General features: G+C 31.5%; 1 protein-coding gene across 1 annotated transcript in view; it reads left to right on the forward strand.

Annotated features, from left to right (window-relative positions):
* LOC145247954 (outer dynein arm-docking complex subunit 2-like) overlaps positions 1–22,553 on the forward strand; it is a 627,728-nt gene that overhangs the window by 232,566 nt on the left and 372,609 nt on the right. The window contains exon 9 of the mRNA XM_080109601.1: positions 5,782–5,826. Coding sequence (XP_079965727.1) covers positions 5,782–5,826 — 45 coding nt within the window. The remainder of the gene's footprint in view (positions 1–5,781; positions 5,827–22,553) is intronic.

Below are 22,553 nucleotides of genomic sequence, written 5' to 3' on the forward strand. Positions count from 1 at the left end.
TTATTTAATATTTTTTAGCGAATTAGTATATATATATATATATATATATATATATATATATATATATACTAGCATGTCGTCCAGCATTGCCCGGTCGTAAAATACGCTTAAATATTATATTCCCCGTCTATTTCGACGCATGAGCTTCCGCCACAACAACTCAGCTGCTCGGAAATCCATACAGATGCCTTGTTTATAGTGATGAAGGCTTTGTGTAGAACCAACCACACTTTTTAGTATTACTGCTAACCTTTGTCAGTGCAGATGACTGCCGCAGGACAGAGTATGCAATAGACCGCAGATTTTTACATCAGAGTTTTCTTCTTCTAGATACATGTCTTAATGAAAACAGAGGGTGCATTTCTCTCAGTGAATTAATGCGCACCCAAATACCAACCTGAAAATTTCTACGACTTGGCACAGTACATACAGCGCCTAAACTTCCCAAACGGTCACCCATCTGATACTGGTCAGGCTCAATATTGCTTAACTTCGGTGATCTGGCGAGAACCGGTGTGCCAGCGTGATTGTTATATATATATATATATATATATATATATATATATATATATATATATATATATATATATATATATATATATATATATATATATATATATATATATATATATATATATATATATATATATATATATATATAATTATTTTTTTACTATAATAATTAAATACCTACAGACACTAGTGTTTCATCCTTTCGGGAATCTTCAGTGCAGGGTGTCACGATTAATACCAGTCGAACAATTCGAACCCCGCATCACGAGACATCTCTGGCTCGGTTAGCGAAGACCTAATCCATTCGGCTACCATTAACCGCGTGAAATAACGTCGAGTTTAAACATTTTTAATTTTAAATGTTCATTATATATATATATATATATATATATATATATATATATATATATATATATATATATATATAAGTAAATATATATGAGTAATTTGGTAGAGACTGCAGAGGTCAGTTGTTGTTTTTTTTCATTTGACTACTTAACATTTATTATTTTGGGCTCAAATCAAGTTATTGAGTTAGATCCATGTCCAAGGAACCTATATCTAAAGTTTCAAATGTTTAGACCCAAAATTGGCGGAGGAACTTGGTAGAGTTTTCTAAGGTCAAATCGTTGATCTTTGACTCCTTGACAGCCAAATGTTTGGCCGAAAATGGATTACAAAGATTTTCCCAAATCTCACTACCGTGTTTATCAAATTTCGAGTCTGTAGACTTAAAATTGACAGAGTTATTGTGTAGGGAAATGTACACAGACAGACGCACACACGCACACACACACACACACTTTCACTTTTATAGATATATAGATAGATATATACTAGCAGTTCAGCCCAGCTTTGCTCGGGGCCTATGTATTGTTTATAACTTTATGTGCATATGTATAAGCATGCACACACACACACACACACACACATATATATATATATATATATATATATATTTAAAAGTTTGACTTATGTCCAGGACACCTACATCTAAAATTTCAAGTGTTTAGACCTAAAATTGGCGGAGTAAGTTAGTAGAGTCTGCAAAGGTCAACTCTTTCAACACCTCAACAGCCAAATTTCTGGCCGAAAACGGATTACAAAGATTTTACCAAATCTCCATACCCTGTATATCAAATTTCGAGTCTGTAGACTAAAAGTTGATGGAGTTATTGTGTAGGGAAATGTACACAGACAGACAGACAGACAAACAGACAGACAGATACTTTCACTTTTATATATATATATATATATAGAGAGAGAGAGAGAGAGAGATAAATAGGGTAGTACCCAGAAACAATGTGTTCATAGATTACTTTTGTACACGTAAAAATATTTGATAAATATTGAAATAAAAATATATGCATATCCTATCTGACCGTGTTATTTTATACTCGGCTATGGACGAGTCTCCTTCTTCTCTGTGAGTCTAGTAATAGTTGATAATGATATATTAACTCGTATTATCTTTGCTACTCAATGTGATTTTGGGGTTAGTATACTTAGTTTTAAATCAAGGGCTGTTTTCCCTATGTAGCATTTTTGTAAATTTGGTTTTCATAAGACGATGATTGTGGTTTGATAACTGATGTATTTGATTAAGCAGTTATTTTGCAATGGACGATGTGGCCAGTTACAGTTTTTCTTTCCATTATGTATTTTTTTTATTTTTATTAGCATGATTTCTATTACTTCTTTAGTTATGAGTTGCGATAATATTATTGCTATATTTATATCATTCGCAACTAATTATATATATATATATATATATATGTATATATGTATACAATATATATAAGATATTTTTGGTTTGTTTATTTATTTATTCATTCATTTATTTATTTTTATTAACGATTCTGTTGTATTTTAAACTAGAGGAATGGAGCTTAACCTGCTCTTCTCGAACAGTCTTAATTTCCGTTATCAAAGTGCCATTTTTACCTAAATTCACTTTGGCTATTTTACCGGTGCTATTTTTTACCGTGCCATTTTTACCGGTGCCATTTTTTATTCATGCTTCTTTTACCGTAGCAATTTTCCTGCGCCATTTTTATCGATGCCATTTTTCTGTGCCATTATTACCATGCTATTTTTATTGTGCCATTTTTACTGGTGCTATTTTCACCAGTGTCATTTTTAACGGTGCCATTTTTACCGTGCCATTTTTACCTTAATTCATTTATACTATGTATTTATGTAGTGTGTGTGTGTGTGTGTGTGTGTGTGTGTGTGTGTGTGTGTGTGTGTGTGTGTGTGTGTGTGTGGATAGAGCGACAGATAGATTTACCGTTAATCATTACATTTAGTAGAAGGAGAAAGGGAACTGCTTCAGTGAAAAGGAAAACATCCAAACAGTATTGGACTCTTAATTCAAAAGATAATTTTTAAAAAGATGAAGAAAAAAAACATGGGAGACAACTCTCTGTTGTTGTGTTTGCGCTTTGTTTGCGCATGTGCAGAAGGAATCTGAATTTCCTCATCCTTATTCATCAACGGAAGACATCTTTCTCCCTTCGTCTTTCCTCCTTCTCCTCCTCCCACCCCGCGTTATTTGAATTTTATTCTTTTATTCACGAATGCGTTTATTGGATTCTCTTTACTGTTTGTTTAGTTAGACTTTTTGTTGTTGTTTTTGTTTGTCATTTTTGTTTTTTTGTTTTTTATTGGAAGTTGTTTTTGACATCAAAAAGATGTTGTATACGTTTTTGAGATTCGTTAAAAGAATGTGTTATGCCAATCTGGGAAGTGTAGCGTGTTTCATAACCGGATTTCAACGGAGGAGGAGATAGGAGGAGGTATGATGGGGAGGAGGTCCGTTCGGGTAGTCGAGATCAGATATTCACCAGGAGAAGGTCAAACGGTGTCCTTAGATTAGGTTCGACGTTTGAAGTATATTAACCAGCGTGTCGAAACGAATAAGATCCGTATCCAATTTTCTTTATCGTACGAACATATCATTCGCATCGACGTTATTATTCTCATACATGTATCTACGTACATACATACATACATACATATATATATATATATACATACATACATACACACACTTATATGCATATATATTAATTCATGCGTCCACATAAATTGTACGAGATCTAATGTATGTATCGATTTTTAGAATTTGCTTCAATAGTGCTCAATATGTGAGTAGAGCTAGGTAGCAAGTTATAAAAATATTCATGGCAATTAAGTAACACAGAATCGTACGCGTTTCGTTCCAGTGAAGAATCATCAGGTTAAAATGCATAAAAATCCCTGTAACCTGTAAGGTTATATATATATATATATATATATATATATATATATATATATATATATATAACCTAACATTTTTTCTGAAAAACACAGTCGGTGCTAGCAGAGTTCAAATGTTTTCCTACAAGAAATTCCACAAACTTTTAACTAAAAAAAACTTTATATAAAAATATCTTAAGAGAGCTAAACAAGGCTTGAAACGCGTTATAAAAATATTTAAAAATATTAAAAAATGACAAAAGTCTGAAAAACCTACAATTGTTGATGACTATACTCTTTATATATATATATATATATATATATATATATATATATATATATATATATATATATATATATATATATATCGTATCTTTCGACCGACGGTAATCGTGACACCCTGCACTGATGACTCCCGAACTTTAGCTCGCATGAGCAGATCATGATGCCCTAATCATTAGATTTGACAGACGTTAAAACATTTAAAAATACATGTTTAAATTTCAACGATATTTTTCGCGGTTGACAGTGGCCGTGTGGATTTGGTTCTTGGCTAATGGAGTCAGAGAAAGCTTCGTTGCCAGGTTCGAATCTCTCGACCGCTGATAATCATGACATCCTACACTGATGATTCCCGAAAGGATTAAACACTATATATATATATATATATATATATATATATATATATATATATATATATATATATATATATGTATAGGAAGGTCCGACGTTGCCCTGAATTGAATGATTTTCAGTCAAATCGATTAATTGCCCATAGCCTAGTGGGGAATGCCATTTTCTTTTCCCTGCAACCTCTTTCTCACAGAAGGGACGTTGCGAGCCTGTCTCTATTTTATCGTTATTTTCATTGCAAGTGCTCGTCTGAGCTCCAGTGTATGGTTCCCCCCTCGCCAAACATTCATGAGACACACTCGTTTGGCTGTAAACACTATTAATAATTTCCCCTGTGCCTAAACCTCTTTTCTTAAAACTGCACACCTGTGAAACTCTCTTTCGTTTGCCAGCTTTTCAGATGACTACAACATGGCCGTCTTCAAGTCCAATGTAAACAAGTTCTTGGTGAGCCATTCCCCTTAAGTAATCCAATTTACCAAATTTACACTTCTAACGATTACTATGATATTGTCCTTTTGACCACTGTACACTCTTTAACCCTTATCCTCGAGTGGCCTCTAGGTCTTGATAAATGGTCATTCTTTTGTAAAAAAAAAAAAATCTAGTGGAAGATCAACTACGGTGCACCGGAAAGAAAGCTTCACATGCCTCTCCGCAGTGACATAGTCCACAATACATTGTAGTGTACATTGCACTGTAGAGAACCTCCCTTTAATTTTATGAAAGTATTTTTACATATAATGGCTTGAATAAAAGTTCAAAATGTAAAAGTATCATATTTCAATCGTGCTCTAAACAGAAACATTCATTTCGAACTCGCCCCTGTCATATCAAAAGAACCTACTGTTGATTTTATATGTAGAGACTTTCGGCTTGTGTGGTAATAAAACTTTTCAAATATAGTTGTGATGTTAGGCTGTGTAAGGTGTTAACTTTGGTCAACATCGCCTGTTCCTTTATTTAATCGGATTTTTTCGATTATCGATTATCGATTATCGATACTTATCGAAGATATTCTGACACAAAACCTGTTTAAGAACACTGCCAGTCACATAAAGTACCTTCGTGTAAGATTTCATAAAATTGGCCCAGCCGTTTAGGAGTCCATAGATACACAGACACACAAAGTTCCTTCTATATATATATATATATATATATATATATATATATATATATATATAGAGAGAGAGAGAGAGAGAGAGAGTGTGTGTGTGTGTGTGTGTGTGTGTGTGTGTGTGTGTGTGTGTGTGTGTGTGTGTGTGTGTGTGTGTGTGTGTGTGTGTCTAAAAATTGAATGCGAAATGCTAATTCCTCAATTGAAACCGAACAAACGACATGTTTTATGGGATTTTACATTTTTTTATTATTTTATTTCCTCGATTATTTTGACAGGCCTGAATTAAAGAAGGGGGTGAACTCTAAACAGAAAAGCTCCAGGTAAGATCCTTTTCATATCCCGCATGATTGACCTAATCGTTACCTACGAGATCTACGTGATCAGCTGTTTCGAGTTCAATCCTCGCTGGGTCACTGTACGCACTAACGCGATTGCGAAGCACATATATATCGTTAAAATATCAACATATGTTCAATAAATCGTATACAATGGACGATTTTTATGAAGGGTCATAAAATCTTTGTAATAAAGAATCTCCAGATATATTATCGCATGTCAAAGGTCATCATCCATTGCAATTTTAATATAAAGTATATGGATTCAAGAGAAATCGATAAAAACATTACAAAGACTTTCTGCTACTTTCTTCAGAACCCATAAATTATTGCAAAATATTCGTATTATTTGGATTCTTCGCGCTACTATTCTCATCTTGAGTGTGATTTTCACAACGTTTCGTCCGATGTAACCTAGTAGATAATATATACAGTAATAAGTAAACCATGACAATGATATATATATATTTGAAGTCATCGACATGCAGTCCTGTTTCGTTGTATCACAACTCATCAGTGCCGCTAGACTAGCACCTCTCCCAAGCCGAGGATTGAACCTAGAACAATCACGTTGACAGTCAGCAGTTCTACCGATCGATTTACGGGAGCGACGCCCGTAAATTATCTCGCCAAATGTCTATTTAAACAAACATTTATCCACAACTTTTACAGTGCTCAAACCGCTTGTTTATAAACGAACAATGAGCGTCGAATTTTATATATATATATATATATATATATATATATATATATATAAGTTCCTTATATATATATATATATATATATATATATATATATATATATATATATATATATATATATATATATATATATATATATAGGGTGTCCGTAAAATTACTATACAGTCTTACAAGTTACTATACAGACATCCTGTAATATATTAAGTATTAATAAAAATATAATACAATAAAACAATAAGACTGTATAGTAACTTTACGGACACCCTGTATATATATATATATATATATATATATATATATATATATATATATATATACAGGGTGTCCGTAAAGTTACTATATATATATATATATGTATAGTATGACCCCGGGATACGCTTTTTCAAGTCACTATGTGGAATACGATTTTCTTTCCGGCCCCTGGTTACGGTATTTGCCCCGGTGTTATTTATAATGTTATTTGTTTATGAACATGTGTATTATACTACATTTTGTTACTACTTTAAAATACCGTATCCCGGGGATTTACTGTGTGTGTGTGTGTGTGTGTGTGTGTGTGTGTGTGTGTGTGTGTGTGTGTGTGTGTGTGTGTGTGTGTGTGTGTGTGTGTGTGGCTTCTCCCGTTGATTTTGACATATGATCTTTCGCCACAACAACTAAGTTGGTTAGAAATCCACACAGATCATTTGTTTATAATTGTGAAGGCTTTGTGTAGAACCAACCACATTTTTTGGTATTACTGCTAACCTTTGTCGGTGCAGATGTCTGCTACAAGACAGAGTATACAGTAGACCGCAGGTTTTGACATCAGAGTTTCCTTCTCCTAGATACATGTCTTAACGAAGGCTGGGGGTGCACTGCAGCTCTCCCAGTGAATAAATGCTTCCCCAGATACCAACCTGAAAATTTTTAAAACTCGGCGCAGTACATACAGCGCCTAGCCTTCCCAAATAGTCACCCACCTGGTACCAGCCAGAGTCAACATTGCTTAACTTTGATGATCTGACGGGAACCGCTGTGTCAACGTGATTGTGCTATCTATCTATCTATCTATCTCTCTCTCTCTCTCTCTATATATATATATATATATATATATATATATATATATATATATATATATATATCGTATTACTATTATTAATTATTAATTAATAATTACTACGTGCATAAAAGTAAGTATGCACGTAGTAATTATCAATTAATAATTAATAATTAATATTTAAATAAAATTAAAAAAAGTAAATACGTCCTAAAAATGTGGAAGAAGAAAAATTTAAACAAAGGGCAAATAACTCCTTTCTTAAAATATAAACGCTCATGGAATGAAGTAAAAAGAAAGAAATTAATCGCTAATACAAAATAAATAAAAATTCAACAATCTTATATATATATATATATATATATATATATATATATATATATATATTTTAATTTTATTTAAATATTAATTATTAATTAATAATTACTACGTGCATAAAAGTAAGTCATCTATATACATGAATGTTTCAGAGTTTACTCATCATCAGAAGTGTATAGCTAGACTTTATTGACAAGGATCGATCGTACAACAGCTCGATAAGTAGTCTGATGTTTTACCACGGGCCCACCGGGTCCTTGCTATACTGATGAAGAATAAACTCTGAAACATGCATGTATATAGGTAACTTACTTTTATGCATGTAGTAATTATTAATTATTAATTAATAATTAATATTTAAAATAAAAAAAAGTAAATACGTCCTAAAAATGTGGGAGAAGAAAAATTTAAACAAAGGGTAAATAACCCCTTTCTTATCATATAAACGCTCGGGGGGGGGCGAAGTAAAAAGAATAAAGAAAGAAATTAATCGCTAATAAAAAATAAATAAAAAATTCAACAATCTTACATTTATATATATATATATATATATATATATATATATATATATAGACAGAGACAGAGAGAGAGAGAGAGAGAGAGAGAGAGAGAGAGAGAGAGAGAGAAAGAGATAAAAAGGAACAAACCGTATTATGTGTTCATCAACGTTTCGTCTTTATTTCGAGACTTCCTCTGGATGAATGGGATTAAGAAACAAAAAATACCAGTACAAAATATTTGAAAATGTTTCATGTGCAAGTGTGACGCTGTTCTATTTCAGAAAAACGGAAAAAGACGTTGGAAATTCAAAAAGGAGGGAGGGGGGGCTTGCGCTGTTAAAGAGAGGGAAATTGTAGGGACGTCATATAGTCGTTAATGTAATACTATTTCCATATTTCTCATCATATATAGTAAAAATTATTAATAAAGAATGGTATTTACTACTAGAAATCCAATATATTAAAGACTCTCAAAATTCATACCTAGAACTGTCCGCAAGGACCCGTGGAGCGGTGGTTAGAGTATTTGGGAAAAATCCATTGTGAAAAGTGATATTTTCATGTTAAAGGTTCAATTCTCAGTGTGGGCGACCGAAAAATACAGTTACGAATTACTTAGGATCTCTATTCGATCATGGCCGATAGAAAGAGTGCATGCTAACCCGTAAACTAAAATAAAGGTTTCTATTCGAAATTTACATAGAAGAATTAAAGAGGTCGACATGGTACTGCTGAAGAAGGTCGGGGGTTACATAAAGATAAGAACAATAGTCCGTAGAACCCATGTAAAACGGATACTTAATCCTCATCTCATTGCAAAATAACAAATGATACTTAATTTTTTTTTCTGATGATAAGGGTTATTTCTTTGAAAATTTTAGTTAAGAGAGAATTTTTTTAATCTAGTTCTTTAATATAAAAACTGCAAAGTGTATGTTAACATTTGTTTCTTTTTTTTGTCATTTTGTCTTATATATATATGTGTGTGTGTGTGTGTGTGTGTGTGTGTGTGTGTGTGTGTGTGTGTGTGTGTGTGTGTGTGTCCATATATATATTAAATCAATAGGAATGAAATGTTTACCCGATGAAAACAAGTTTAAACTTCAAACCAATATAAATATTAATATTTATATATTAATCCCAACCAAATAAAAAAAAGCTCAATACAAACGCAATAGGGAGTATAGCTTATCAATAAATTTACAAGTAAATTTATTGATTATTTTTTTTTAATTTATTCGTTTCTTGAATTTACCATCGAGTGAGTCTTCATGTATTCTGGACCTTCTATACCCGGTTTGTTTTTTCCCCCATTTTTTCCCTATTTTCATCTGTTTTTACAGACATGAACACTTTTTTCTTTTGTTTTTTTTCTTTTTTTTTTTTTTTTTTGCAATTTATGGCTAACCATCATAAAGTATTGTTTCATTTAATGCCATAATCAGCAAATAATTTTCTAATATCTTTCTTTCCCCTGGGGAGAAGAATAGCATTCTTTGAAACTATGTGGATTAAGGATTTCTTGAAAATTGTTTTTAGAGTATTGTGTCGAACAATAAATTTACTTATAAATTTACAGTCTGATTTCTTTTCCTTATATATATATATATATATATATATATATATATATATATATATATATATATATATATATATATATATGATTTCAGAATGTGAGAGATTATATATAATAAATTCCACAGCCAAACAACGTCGCAACCTACAAGAGCTATGACAGTCAACGAACCGGTTCGTTGACTGTCATGGCTCTTGTGGGTTGCGACGTTGTTTGGCTGTGGAATTTATACATATATATATATATATATATATGTATGTATGTATATATATATATATATATATATATATATATATATATATATATATAATGTTATTATTTTTGTTTCCTAGAAGTTAATCCAATAAAACACCAATATTTATATAATAGGGTTCAATAACAAGTAGTATAGCATAAAATTCTTCATTTGTACAAACATTATCAGATACAAGCTGAAACAGATATGCACATGTGTAGTAGTGTTGGGACGATTAATCGGAATCGAAATCAGGAATCAGAAAAATCAGAACATTTGAAAGTATCGGAATCGGAAAAATGTGTGCATATTTTCTGATGCCAAAAACGATTCCTTTTATATTGTTTCAAACAAAATCTTCCACTGCTCGAAGTAACAAAAAAACTAATAAATATTTATCGACTTTTAACCTACCAGTAAAGCTAAAATCAATAGATGACAGATGACAGCTACAAGTGTGTTTTATGTCTAAGAAAAAATATATATATATACAAGTATGTTTTATGTTTATATATATATACAAGTATATATATACAAGTATATATACAAGTATATATATAAATATATATACATATACATATATATATACATATATATATATACATATACATATATATACACATACATATATATATACATATATACATATAAATATATATGCATATGCATATATATACATATATATATATATATATATATATACAAGTATGTTTTATGTTTAATAAAAATATATGCACATTTAACATGTGTTTTCTTTTTTTCAGTAATCTGGTAAAATCGCAATTTTATAGCGATGACCGGTCGTAAAATACGCATAAATATTATATTTTAATTCATACAGAAACTGAGACATACATACGATTATTATGATTTTTTTCAAAACATTTCACTTTTTGTAATTAATAAAATTTTAAAAAATACTCGAGCTGAGATCGAAACCAAAATCTAAAGACAGTGAGTCAAGTTTGATAACAATTAGACCAGCGTGACACGGTCTTTAAAAGGTGTTAACTTAACATAAGTAATCTGTAATGTGAACTATTCACACATGCGCATTCATAAAACAGCAAACAGATAAAAATTCGATCACTCACACGTACTTATTTTTCACTTTTGGCCCCTTAGCAGTCTTTTGTATCGAATGACAACGGATTAAAAAGTTTTCCACGTGTCTGAATATTCTATATACCAAATTTCAAGTCTGTAGATCAAAAATTCGTTGAGTATATAGGTTGAGAGGTGTCCTCGCACACACAATCTCACTTCATTAGATATATAGATATATCCAGCGCGGCCATAGTCGAGATTGAACTCACCACACGAGTTTGCAGTGTAAATCGAATCTTGTCAGTAGCTGAATACTTGATTCTTCACCAAGGCTATCCAGGATATTTTTATTGTGACGCCATTACGAGACGGGGAACCTACCACGGCTTAAGAGATTCTCATCTACCCTCGAGAGAAGGATAGACCGCTCCAGTTTCCCAACCTGATATTTTACCTCGCGGTACATACAGCGCCTCGCCTTCCCAATTGGTCACCCATCTGGTACTGGCCAGGCTCAACGTTGCTTAACTTCTGTGATCTGGCGAGAACCGGTGTTTCAATGTGATTGTGCCGTACGTATTATCTATTTTATATATACGAAGAAGGCCAGGGGATGATTTGGCCGAAACGTAGTGAAACAATAACAACAACTACGAAGATGAGGATAACAGTCCACAAATAAATATACATACAAATTACTCATCTCAAAAGATTTCAATAAAAGAAATAATATTTAGTCATCCGCAGAAGGCCATAGGATGAGTTGACCGAACCGTGGTAGAATAACAACCATTATGAAGATGAGGATAACAATTTATTATTATTATTATTATTATTATTATTATTATTATTATTATTATTTTATTTTACTTATTATTATTATTATTATTATTTTATTTATTATTATTAGTTTTTATTATTTTTATTTTTTATTATTATTATTATTTTATTTTATTTATTATTATTATTATTATTATTTTATTTTTTATTACTATTATTATTATTATTATTTTATTATCATTATTATTATTATTTTATTTTATTTTTATTATTTTATTATTATTATTATTTAATTATTTTATTATATTTTTTACTATTATTATTGTTATTATTTTATTATTATTATTATTATTATTATTATTATTATTATTTTATTTTATTATTATTATTTTATTTTATTATTATCATTATTGTTTTATTATTATTATTATTATTATTGGTGTTGTTGTTATTATTATTATTATTATTATTATTATTATTGTTATTATTATTATTTTATTTTATTTTATTATTATTATTTTATTTTATTATTATTATTATTATTTTATTATTATTATTATTATTATTATTGTTGTTGTTGTTGTTATTATTATTAATATTATTATTATTATTGTTGTTGTTATTATTATTATTAATATTATTATTATTATTATTATTAATATTATTATTATTATTATTATTATTTTATTATTATTATTATTATTATTATTATTGTTATTATTATTATTATTATTATTATTATTATTATTATTATTGTATCTATATATTATATTTTGATGAAAGTTTCAGATTCTACCCATTGTCACAACTTAGTATAATCTATATGGAAGTTCCAAAGATTATTTGCTAACATTGCTCAAAGACAATTCAAATTGTAAGTTTAAATACGTTGTGAAATTTTGGCTTGGCGCATTTTCTTTTAATAATTACAATCAACCTTCTCAACCACTTATTGCCATGGCTAACGATACACTGCCTGAAAGTACTTCCCTCAAGCTCCTATGATTAACATTCACAGATAACATGAATTGGAACAAGGTAATTGTAGAGGCTACTGCGAGGAAGGTGGGCTCTCTCTCTACCGTACTAAAAAGCTGAGAGCATCTACAGAGCCACAGTTCGCCCATGCATGGAGTATTCTTACCATATCTGAGCTAGTGCATCTGCCACTAGTCTCTCGCCTTTAGTCGGGATTTACAAAAAGAGTCGCCAACCTAATAGGCCCTGAACTATCAACTAAACTCCAACCTCTGTCCCATTGTCAAACATGGCATCCTTTTACAAATATTTCAACGGCAAGTGCTCTGACGAACTTAAAGCACTAGTACTCCCTCGACTACAATACCCTCAAAATCCCACCCCTGCGCTGTAGAAATCCCTAGCTGCCGTAAAGCCTTGTAGTCGAATAGTTTCTTCCCTCTGACCGCTGCACTTTGGAATTCTTTTTCTTTTTTTTTACACAGTTATCACCACTTATCAAGGCCCGGAAGCCACTCAGGGGTAAGGGTTATTGCAAGTACATTACATTAGTGTGGAGATTTGATGAAGTGTTTACTTAAGGGGGCTGTTCATTATTCCCTTCTGATCCTCTATATCTCTGGCTGTACTGACATGCAGAAGTTCAAGTGTAATATGAACATACATCTCGCTGCCCAACTCCCTACATAGCATTCCTAAATAGAGGTCCAAAATAGTAGCCCCCCCACGACTAAGTGGTTTTGTGCTTTGTTTGGGGGTAAAATGACAATTTAAAAAATATTTTAAAAAAATATAAATATTGTATTCAATTTTAAAATTACAGAAACGATTCCTTTCTGTTGTCAGATTTGACATTTTTTTTCTTTAGTTGTAAGCCATTTTAGGTTTAGAAGAGAAACCAAAAACCATCGCTGATTTTTAAAGAACTGCACGACGAAGCATCACTTCATTGAACTGTTCTGTTAGAAGGTTGTTTCCCTCAATGGTGTCACACACACACATACAAACACACACACACACACACACACACACACTGTTACGTCGTTAGTCAACCGGAAAACACTGAAAAGTAAAATAGTCCATTATTATCATGATGAGTATCATAATGGTCGATTATTATGATTGTTAAAAGTTGAAGAAATGTTATAAGAGCGAAAGAAATATTTATAGTTAAATTATTTACATTTTATAATTCATAGGAATATTAACGTAGAAATGTTAAAAACAAACAGGACTCATCGGACAGTTTTAGGAATTTAGGACAAAGAAAATGGATGATGTGGTTTGATGCTACGTAGAGATTGACGTCAGAAAAGGATGTGAGTTTTAAATGACACGTAAAAAGTAGAGAGTTAGATTGAACATTCTGTAACTGAAAGTTATGGGGTAAGAGACAGAACATGGCAGTCATGGGAGCACTGGACTTGGTAATTGAACATATGTAGTTGTGGAGAAGAAAATCGGTGAGCCACCTCGGAACCAACAACTCGCAGCTACAATAAATATAAATATGAAACAAATTGGTTGTTTGAGTTTTTCGTGAGAGACATGGCTACATTTCAGAAACATGTCGGAACAGACGAGCATGGTTGTGATTCAAGGTACGTAGTTCTTTGTCCAGCACAAATGTAAAAGCTGTTTATCCGTAAGTCTGTCTATAAACTGTTTAGTATGTCGACACGTGCAGATAACCATTATACACACATCAACAAGAGAAACATTTATACACCAGATAATAAGATATTATAAAACGTCATACACATTAAACAGGCATTTTAACAAGATAAAGAAACTCATTATGTACAACGCACTATATACACTCATTGTACACCCCAGTGTACAACACAACCCTATTTCAAATGATTTCAAACATATTTAGTTGCCCCACTTGTTCCATCCAGGCTGCCTAGCCGAGCTTGGAATATTTTTCATCAACAAGAAAGTGAACAGAGTCTAGGCTATTTCTGAATGGCATTTTCCCTGTTGACTACAGTGTGTTGCTAGTCATGTGCAGTTCTAAGAGGTTCACTCTTACGGGCTTTGTTTTATCTCTTTGAGAAACGGTTGGTTTATTTCTAATAAAGCGCCTCTATCAGAGAACGCCGACGGAGCTGCCAAGCTATTTCTTACAGGCAGAGTGCTCCTCCCAGGGGACGCTGGCTCTTCAATACCGCTTTCCTACCCTTGTGTCACATCTTCCCGTCAGAGGAGGCAGATAAATAACTCCATCCAGACTGCTTCATCTTGCCTTCTCATATCACTCGCTTGACATCATTTCTAGTAAGTGATAGTCCCGTGCCTGAACCGTGTCGACCTCAAGTTCGTTTTGTATCATGCTTGCGTTTAAATTTCTCTGCGAACACAATTATAAAAATGAAGGCAGTAGCAGTTACGAGATTTGAACTCGTTTTGTCTGTTCGGTAACCGCAGTCCGTAACCCTTACACCATTTTTAGATCCTATTACTAGAGGGCGATCTTAAACATGTTTGGTTTGTACTGTTTGTTAGTTAGGCGCTTGCTTTTAAGCGATCCAGATTCATATATTATTCCCCTCCCTCTGTCTTTGTACGCAAGGATTTATCCCCCGGAGCGCCATACATGCGATAGAATTTTAGATTTGATCCGCTGCGGTGTCTGTCGTCAGCTTTGGGTTGATGCTTTTTTTTTTTTTTTTTTTCGGCGGAGTGTATTAATGCGTTTCCGGTCTTTCTATGCGTGACCTTTTGGATTTAAACAATGGTGGCCGATAGCTTATTAATATAAGAAACTACCTCTATCTATCTATCTATCTATCCCATCCTCTCTCTCTCTCTCTCTCTCTCTCTCTCTCTCTCTCTCTCTCTCTCTCTCTCTCTCTCTCTCTCTACTTCCCTCTGTTCTTTTCCATTTCTTTCTCCCTCTCCCTCTTTCTTTCTCTCACAGACACAGAAATAACGATACATGCAATTCAATAAAAAAAAATAATAATTAAAGAAAATAGAAGAAAGAGAAAGTTTGGACGCTGATAAGAGTAAAATGCACTTTTTTTTTTGCAATACTCCGTAGACATTATATATACATACTGAAAGAGAATGAAAAAAAAGAAATAAAAGAAGAAAAAGAGAAAAAGCTAGAAAAAAAAGAAGAAAGTTAATATGAAACAAATAAATAACAAAATGAAAGAAAACGAAAGAAAAGAAGAAAATAGTAAAAAATTAAAAGTAATAAAACCAAAAAAAAAGAAGGAAAATCTCAGAAAAATAAAGAAAGAAAAAGTTAGAAGGGAAATAAGAAAGAAAAGAAGTAATAAAGAAAGAATAGGAGAAAAAAGAAAGCCAAACGAAAAAGGAAACAGTAAAGAAAGAAAACAAGGAAACGGGGGAAAAAGAAAGAAAATAGTACGATAAAAAAAAGTAAAGAATAAACTAAGAAAGAAAAATGAAGAAAAAGAAAAGAGAAAAAAAATAATAAAGAAAAAAGAAAGAAGTAAGATGAAAAAGAAAAAGAAGAAAGAAAAGGAAAGAAAGAAAAAAAAGAAAGAAAAATAAGGTGAAACGGAAACACAACGAAGAAAAGGAAAGAAATAAAAGAAAAGAACAAGAAACGTCAGAATACCAGAAGAGAAAAGAAAAAAGGAAAGAAAAATGAAAAAATGAAGAACGAAATAACAAATCAAGAAAGAAAGAAAATGAAAGAAAACGAAGACAAGAAAAATGAAAGCAAAAAGAAAGAGAGAAAGAACGAAAGAAAAAATGAAAGAAAAACAAAGAGAAAAGAAATGAAAATATTATTCCAACTTAAGCGTGGAATACCGACAGAGGGATCGACAAATATTTTGGTCGAGATACGTTGGATCTGTTTAGAAAAGCCCTACCAAAAATACCTCCGCCATCTTAAACAGATAAAATGGGAAGAGAGTGTGATTCATTCATGTCCCTGTGTATTTGCAAAAAATACCCTTCCCTTTACATTCATGCCTCCACATCAACTAACACAGTTCATCATTGCGCGATGCGTTCCACACTGTCGTTTATTCCGCATGTTTATAGTTTAACTTTAACCATAAGCTACCCTTAACCTCAGATGATCCCTAATCCGACTGGCTGACAAAACTAGGCGATGGGAGAGCATGTATTTATTGTGTGTTTTGTTGAAGGTGGGGATTTTGTTGAGATAAGCTCCTAAATAAAAAACATGACACATCAATAAATTGTAGACATTACAAATCACACCTTAACAATGTATGTGCTCTCCCTTACATTCAATATTCACATCAACTATCTTAGATTTTAGTTCTTAGTTCATGCAACTCCTATGTAATTTTAATTATACGTTTGATTTATACTTTTGATTAACATTTTAGGTTGTGTTCTTAGATAGGTTCAGTATCGGAAAGTCATCGATAAATATCGATAATCGAAATAATCCGGTGAAAGAAAGACCGGGCAGTTTTGGGCCAAAATTAACGCCTTACACAGCCTAACATCACAAGTGCATGTGATAAGTTTTATTACCACACAGGCCTCTTTATAAAAAAAAGCTCAACAATAGGTTCCTTTAATATTATAGGGGCGCGTTCGAAATGAATATTTCTGTTTAAAGCACAATTGCATCATGATACTTGACTTTTTTTATTTTAAACGTAAACTGAAGCAATTATTATCGCATAAGCAGCAAGGCCAAACATATAAAATCGACAGTAGCTTCTTTGATATAACAGGGGCGTCCGAAATGCTTCTGTTTAAAGCACAACTGCACTATGATACTTGACTTTTGCATTTTAAACTTAAATTCAAGCCATTATATAGACAGAAAGGTCTCTACAGTGCAATGTAGATTGCAGTCTATTGTGGACTAAGTCACGGCAAGGAGGCATGTGAAGCTTCCACGGCGTCCCGCTATGGGTCTCCAATTAGAGCAGGCAATTAAGCGATTTGATTGAATAAATAGGCGATTTCAATAAAAATAAAAATATTGATAGCGTGAAACATTCGTTGATCATCAGTCAATCCCGGACAACGTCGGGTCTCCCTGTTAGCATATATATATATATATATATATATATATATATATATATATATATAATGTGCATTTACACACGCATATATACATAATTTATTGCTAGTATATATATATACATATATAATGTGTATTTACACACACATATATACATAATTTATTATTAGTATATATATATATATATATATACATATATATATATATAACTATTTAATTTACTCACATAAATTAATATACAAAAGTATAGATTTATGCGTAAACTTTAAGTATTTACTTCAAAGGTGTTCAATACGTAGGTAGAGCTAGTTAGTAGTTTAGTAAGCCAGTTAGTAATTTATAAAATGTATATGGCGATTAAGCTACACTGAATATTCCGCGTTTCATCCATTCTAGGACTCTTCAGGCTTATGCGCGAATTCTGTGGTTGTTTATCGTTTTTATATGCTCCTCGATAAACAACCACAGAATTCGCGCATAAGCCTGAAGAGTCCTAGAGTGGATGAAACGCGGAATATTCAGTGTAGCTTAATCGCTATAGATATTTTATAAATTACTATATATATATATATATATATTCATATATATATATATATATATATATATATATATATATATATATATATATATATATATATATATTTAAAAATATGTTTCATAAGAAGGAACAACAACAAAGTCAATAATTAGTGCGATCGTTCCGGAAACGATGTTTTTATTGTGGTAGACATTAAGCCACGGACAATAATTGTTACATATAGTTTTTTTTAAAACAAAGTCTCCTCATCAACAAAAGTATTAGGTGGGGTTTTTTTATATGTAAAAGACACCATAAATAAACCTAGCAATTTTTAAGTAAGGCAGATGTATATATTTTTTTTTTTTTTTTACACAGTGATCACCACTTATCAAGGCCCGGAAGCCACTCAGGGATAAGGGTTATTGCAAGTACATTAAGTTAGTGAGGAGATTTGCTGAAGTGTTTACTTAAGGGGGCGGTTCATTAGGAATTTGTTAACATTGGACTGGAAGACATCCAAGTTGTAGTCCGGAGGGAAGCAGGCAGACGGAACAGAGTTCCACAGGCGTGCAGTTCTAAGAAATAAGCTTTGTTCATGGAATCCGCGTTTTGATTTAGGCACAGATATAGAGTGGGGGAAATTTTTCACATTGGATTCAGCTAGACGGGTGTTTTTAGTGAAAGATTGGCGAGGGGGGACCAGAGATTGGAGTTCAGACGAGCATCTACCATGGAAATAACGATAAAACAATATATATAATGTAAATATAATGTAAATATTAAAATAGCTCTAGGATATTTGCCTATCGAGCTTATTATATATCTGAATTACAACGAGCACTGTTCTTTTCTTGTGATTTAATTAAATTAGTAATTTTACTATCACATTAAAATACACTCTGCTCTTTAGACTACTGTTCTAACCCCCTTTAAATTTATAAATTTATATATATATATATATATATATATAATGTGTATTTACACACACACACACACACACACACATGTAAGATTTATTGAAACTTACCTTATCCTAATTTTTTTCTCAAAATCATTGAATGTCTTCGATTCGTCAACGATTAACTTCCTAGCATTTCGATTGAAAATAAAATGTTATCAAAAAGATCGATTTTTATTTCATTCTGAAAATTAAAGGTCAGTCATCGATTTAATTGTTAAAACGATCGTCAAATTTTATTTAATGACATTTTCACATTCGGATTTCCGTCTTCGTAAAATAATTAATTCTAAATAGGAAAGTCTGCGAAATTATAAAATTACTGATTATATATATATATGTGTGTGTGTGTGTGTATGTGTGTGTATGTGTGTGTGTGTGTGTGTCTGTGTCTGTGTGTGTGTCTGTGTGTGTGTATATATTATCTATTAATTATTAATTAATTATTGCAACATGCATGTATATAGATGACTTACTTTTATGCACGTAGTAATTATTAATTAATAATTAATAAATAATATTTAAATAAACTTTTTTTAAAAAAAGTAAATACATCCTAAAATGTGGGCGAAGAAAAATGTAAACAAAAATTAATCTTTAATAAAAAATAAATAAAAATTTAACAATCTTATATATATATATATATATATATATATATATATATATATATATATATATATATATATATATAGTCTTGGTAGTTTCTTTTAAACCTTTAAAACTATGAAAGAAAAATATATGTCGTTCGTTGGAACATTATTTTATCAGTAAGTCAATTAATCTCCTGTATCGATGAATAGTTTTACTTGCATGAACAAACAATAGTACCAATGTTATTAAAGTTTAAACATCATTCAGAAACCTCGGGAAACGTAAAAGAAAAAAATGCATGCTGAGCTTAGCTAGTCCTCTTCCTGCTTTTTTTTTTTTTTGTATATAATTCTTAAAACTCGCTGATATTCAAAAGGAAATGTCTACTCATAGTAAGGTTAAATTATTTTATTGTTATTAATCATATCTGATACGTAATTTCTGTGTATCACTTTGCAAATCTACGCTATCTTCAAATATCATCCTAAATTGGAAATGGAGCAAGGACTTATATTAAGTCGATATCAATAAGTCCTTAGTACCTTTTTTTAATGGAGAGTAGATAATACACTGTGGGTGTGTTATCGGCAGCTCCAGTAACTCTCGCTTCTCCTTATTTGTCCTTCACTCCTCGTTTCCAATGAGTGATTTTTCTGAGAAAGGGTGAAGAAAAAACTGCTTTCTAGGTTGATAGTACTTTGTGAACAGTAGGCTGAGACGTCGGAAATTTTCTATTTCTACTTCTATCCTTGTGGCCACGTCACTAGTAAGAGTGCTGGAGGTAAACGTTTCATATGGACTGACGTTATCCACCTGATAGTCAGGGACCCGTAATTTGGATTAACCACTAAGGAGGCTGTTCTATCAGCAGGTGCAAAGTACTGGGGCTACTGTATTGCCACTTGGTGAATGGATTCTGGGCCATGCAGTAGTTTCTGGTGGGGCCTCTCGATGCCATACTAGTGGGTAATTGTTACGGCTTTACCTTATATGCTACAAAGAAAGTAATTCGTGTCTTTTTCTCTCTTACTTTCCCTCTCTATCTGTTGACCTGTTCCACAAATCCCAAAACCTCAACATGAAATATCTCCCGAAAAAACACACGAATAAACCTAGAACTATATCCTCCAACGTAGACCCCCTACTACCATGTCTCCTCATATATATATATATATATATATATATATATATATATATATATATATATATATATATATATATATATATATACTCTTTATTTGTTTTTACATAAGCAGTAATGTTACTACACATTCATGAGCATGGTTCGGTTGGCTAGTTACTAGTAACTAGTGACCTCTTCAGGCGACACAGCCCATACAAAAGCAAAGTTTGCAATGAAAACGTATTTCATTGCAAACTTTGCTTTTGGTGCAAAAGTGTGAAAAATAAACAACGTCATAGCTATTGGTTTATGTTTTAATTTTTAGCCTTGCAGAAAACATGTCTTCATAACTCAGACATTAACGTCAAAGGAAAAAGTAAATCGTAAGCTAAACATTTTGGTTTCGAATCTCGGTGGTCGTGTAGGAGTCATTTTTTTTTTTTTTTTTTTTTTTACTTTTTAAATTATTACCATATATTAGGTCCAATATAATATAATATCGTAATAAATACGAAGTCTGCATTAAGACAAATATTATATTTAAGCGTATTTTACGACCGGGAAATCTTTAAAATCTGTTTTCAAACCTACTGATTCTTAACGTCTGTCATGTGAACGATTAACGCATACACATACGCGAAACAGTTAGAAACAGATAAAAATCCGATGACCCTCCTATGTAACAATTCTCCAATTTTTACTTCTAAGCAGCTCTTTTTTTTCCGGATGAAAACCGATTAAAAGTTTTTCCACATATCTGAATACCCTCTATATCAAATTTCAAGTTTGTAGATCAAAAATTCATTGAGTATATAAGTTGATAATTGTCCACACACATTCCCAGTTTTGTAGATATATAGATAGATATGTATGGCAACTTTTTTTTATTATTGTAGATTTTTAGCGATAATTAAATATTCGGTATTATCGTCTCAAGAATGTAGTTTGTTCCCTAAGAAATATTGCTCATATTTTTGGACATAAACAAATAAATACACACACACACACACACACACACATATATATATATATATATATATATATATATATATATATATATATACATACATATATATATATATATATATATATATATATATATATATATATATATATATATATATATATATATATATATATGCTCGGGTTTTTTATTCAAAAGTAATGGACTAATGAATTCAACGAGGTTGTTAGATAGTGCTAAATAAAAAGAGCTGATAATACTTGTTTATTGTTATATAAACATGCTCAAATCCCGCTGCTACAAATAGCCACTTGTTTCAATCAAACAACAGATATCATCAGACAGCGACTTGACTATTCAAAAGTTCAATGAATATTATGAAGATT

Source organism: Euprymna scolopes, chromosome 26, assembly GCF_053919585.1.
Source record: "Euprymna scolopes isolate OS-2025 chromosome 26, ASM5391958v1, whole genome shotgun sequence".
Lineage (NCBI taxonomy): Eukaryota > Metazoa > Mollusca > Cephalopoda > Sepiida > Sepiolidae > Euprymna > Euprymna scolopes.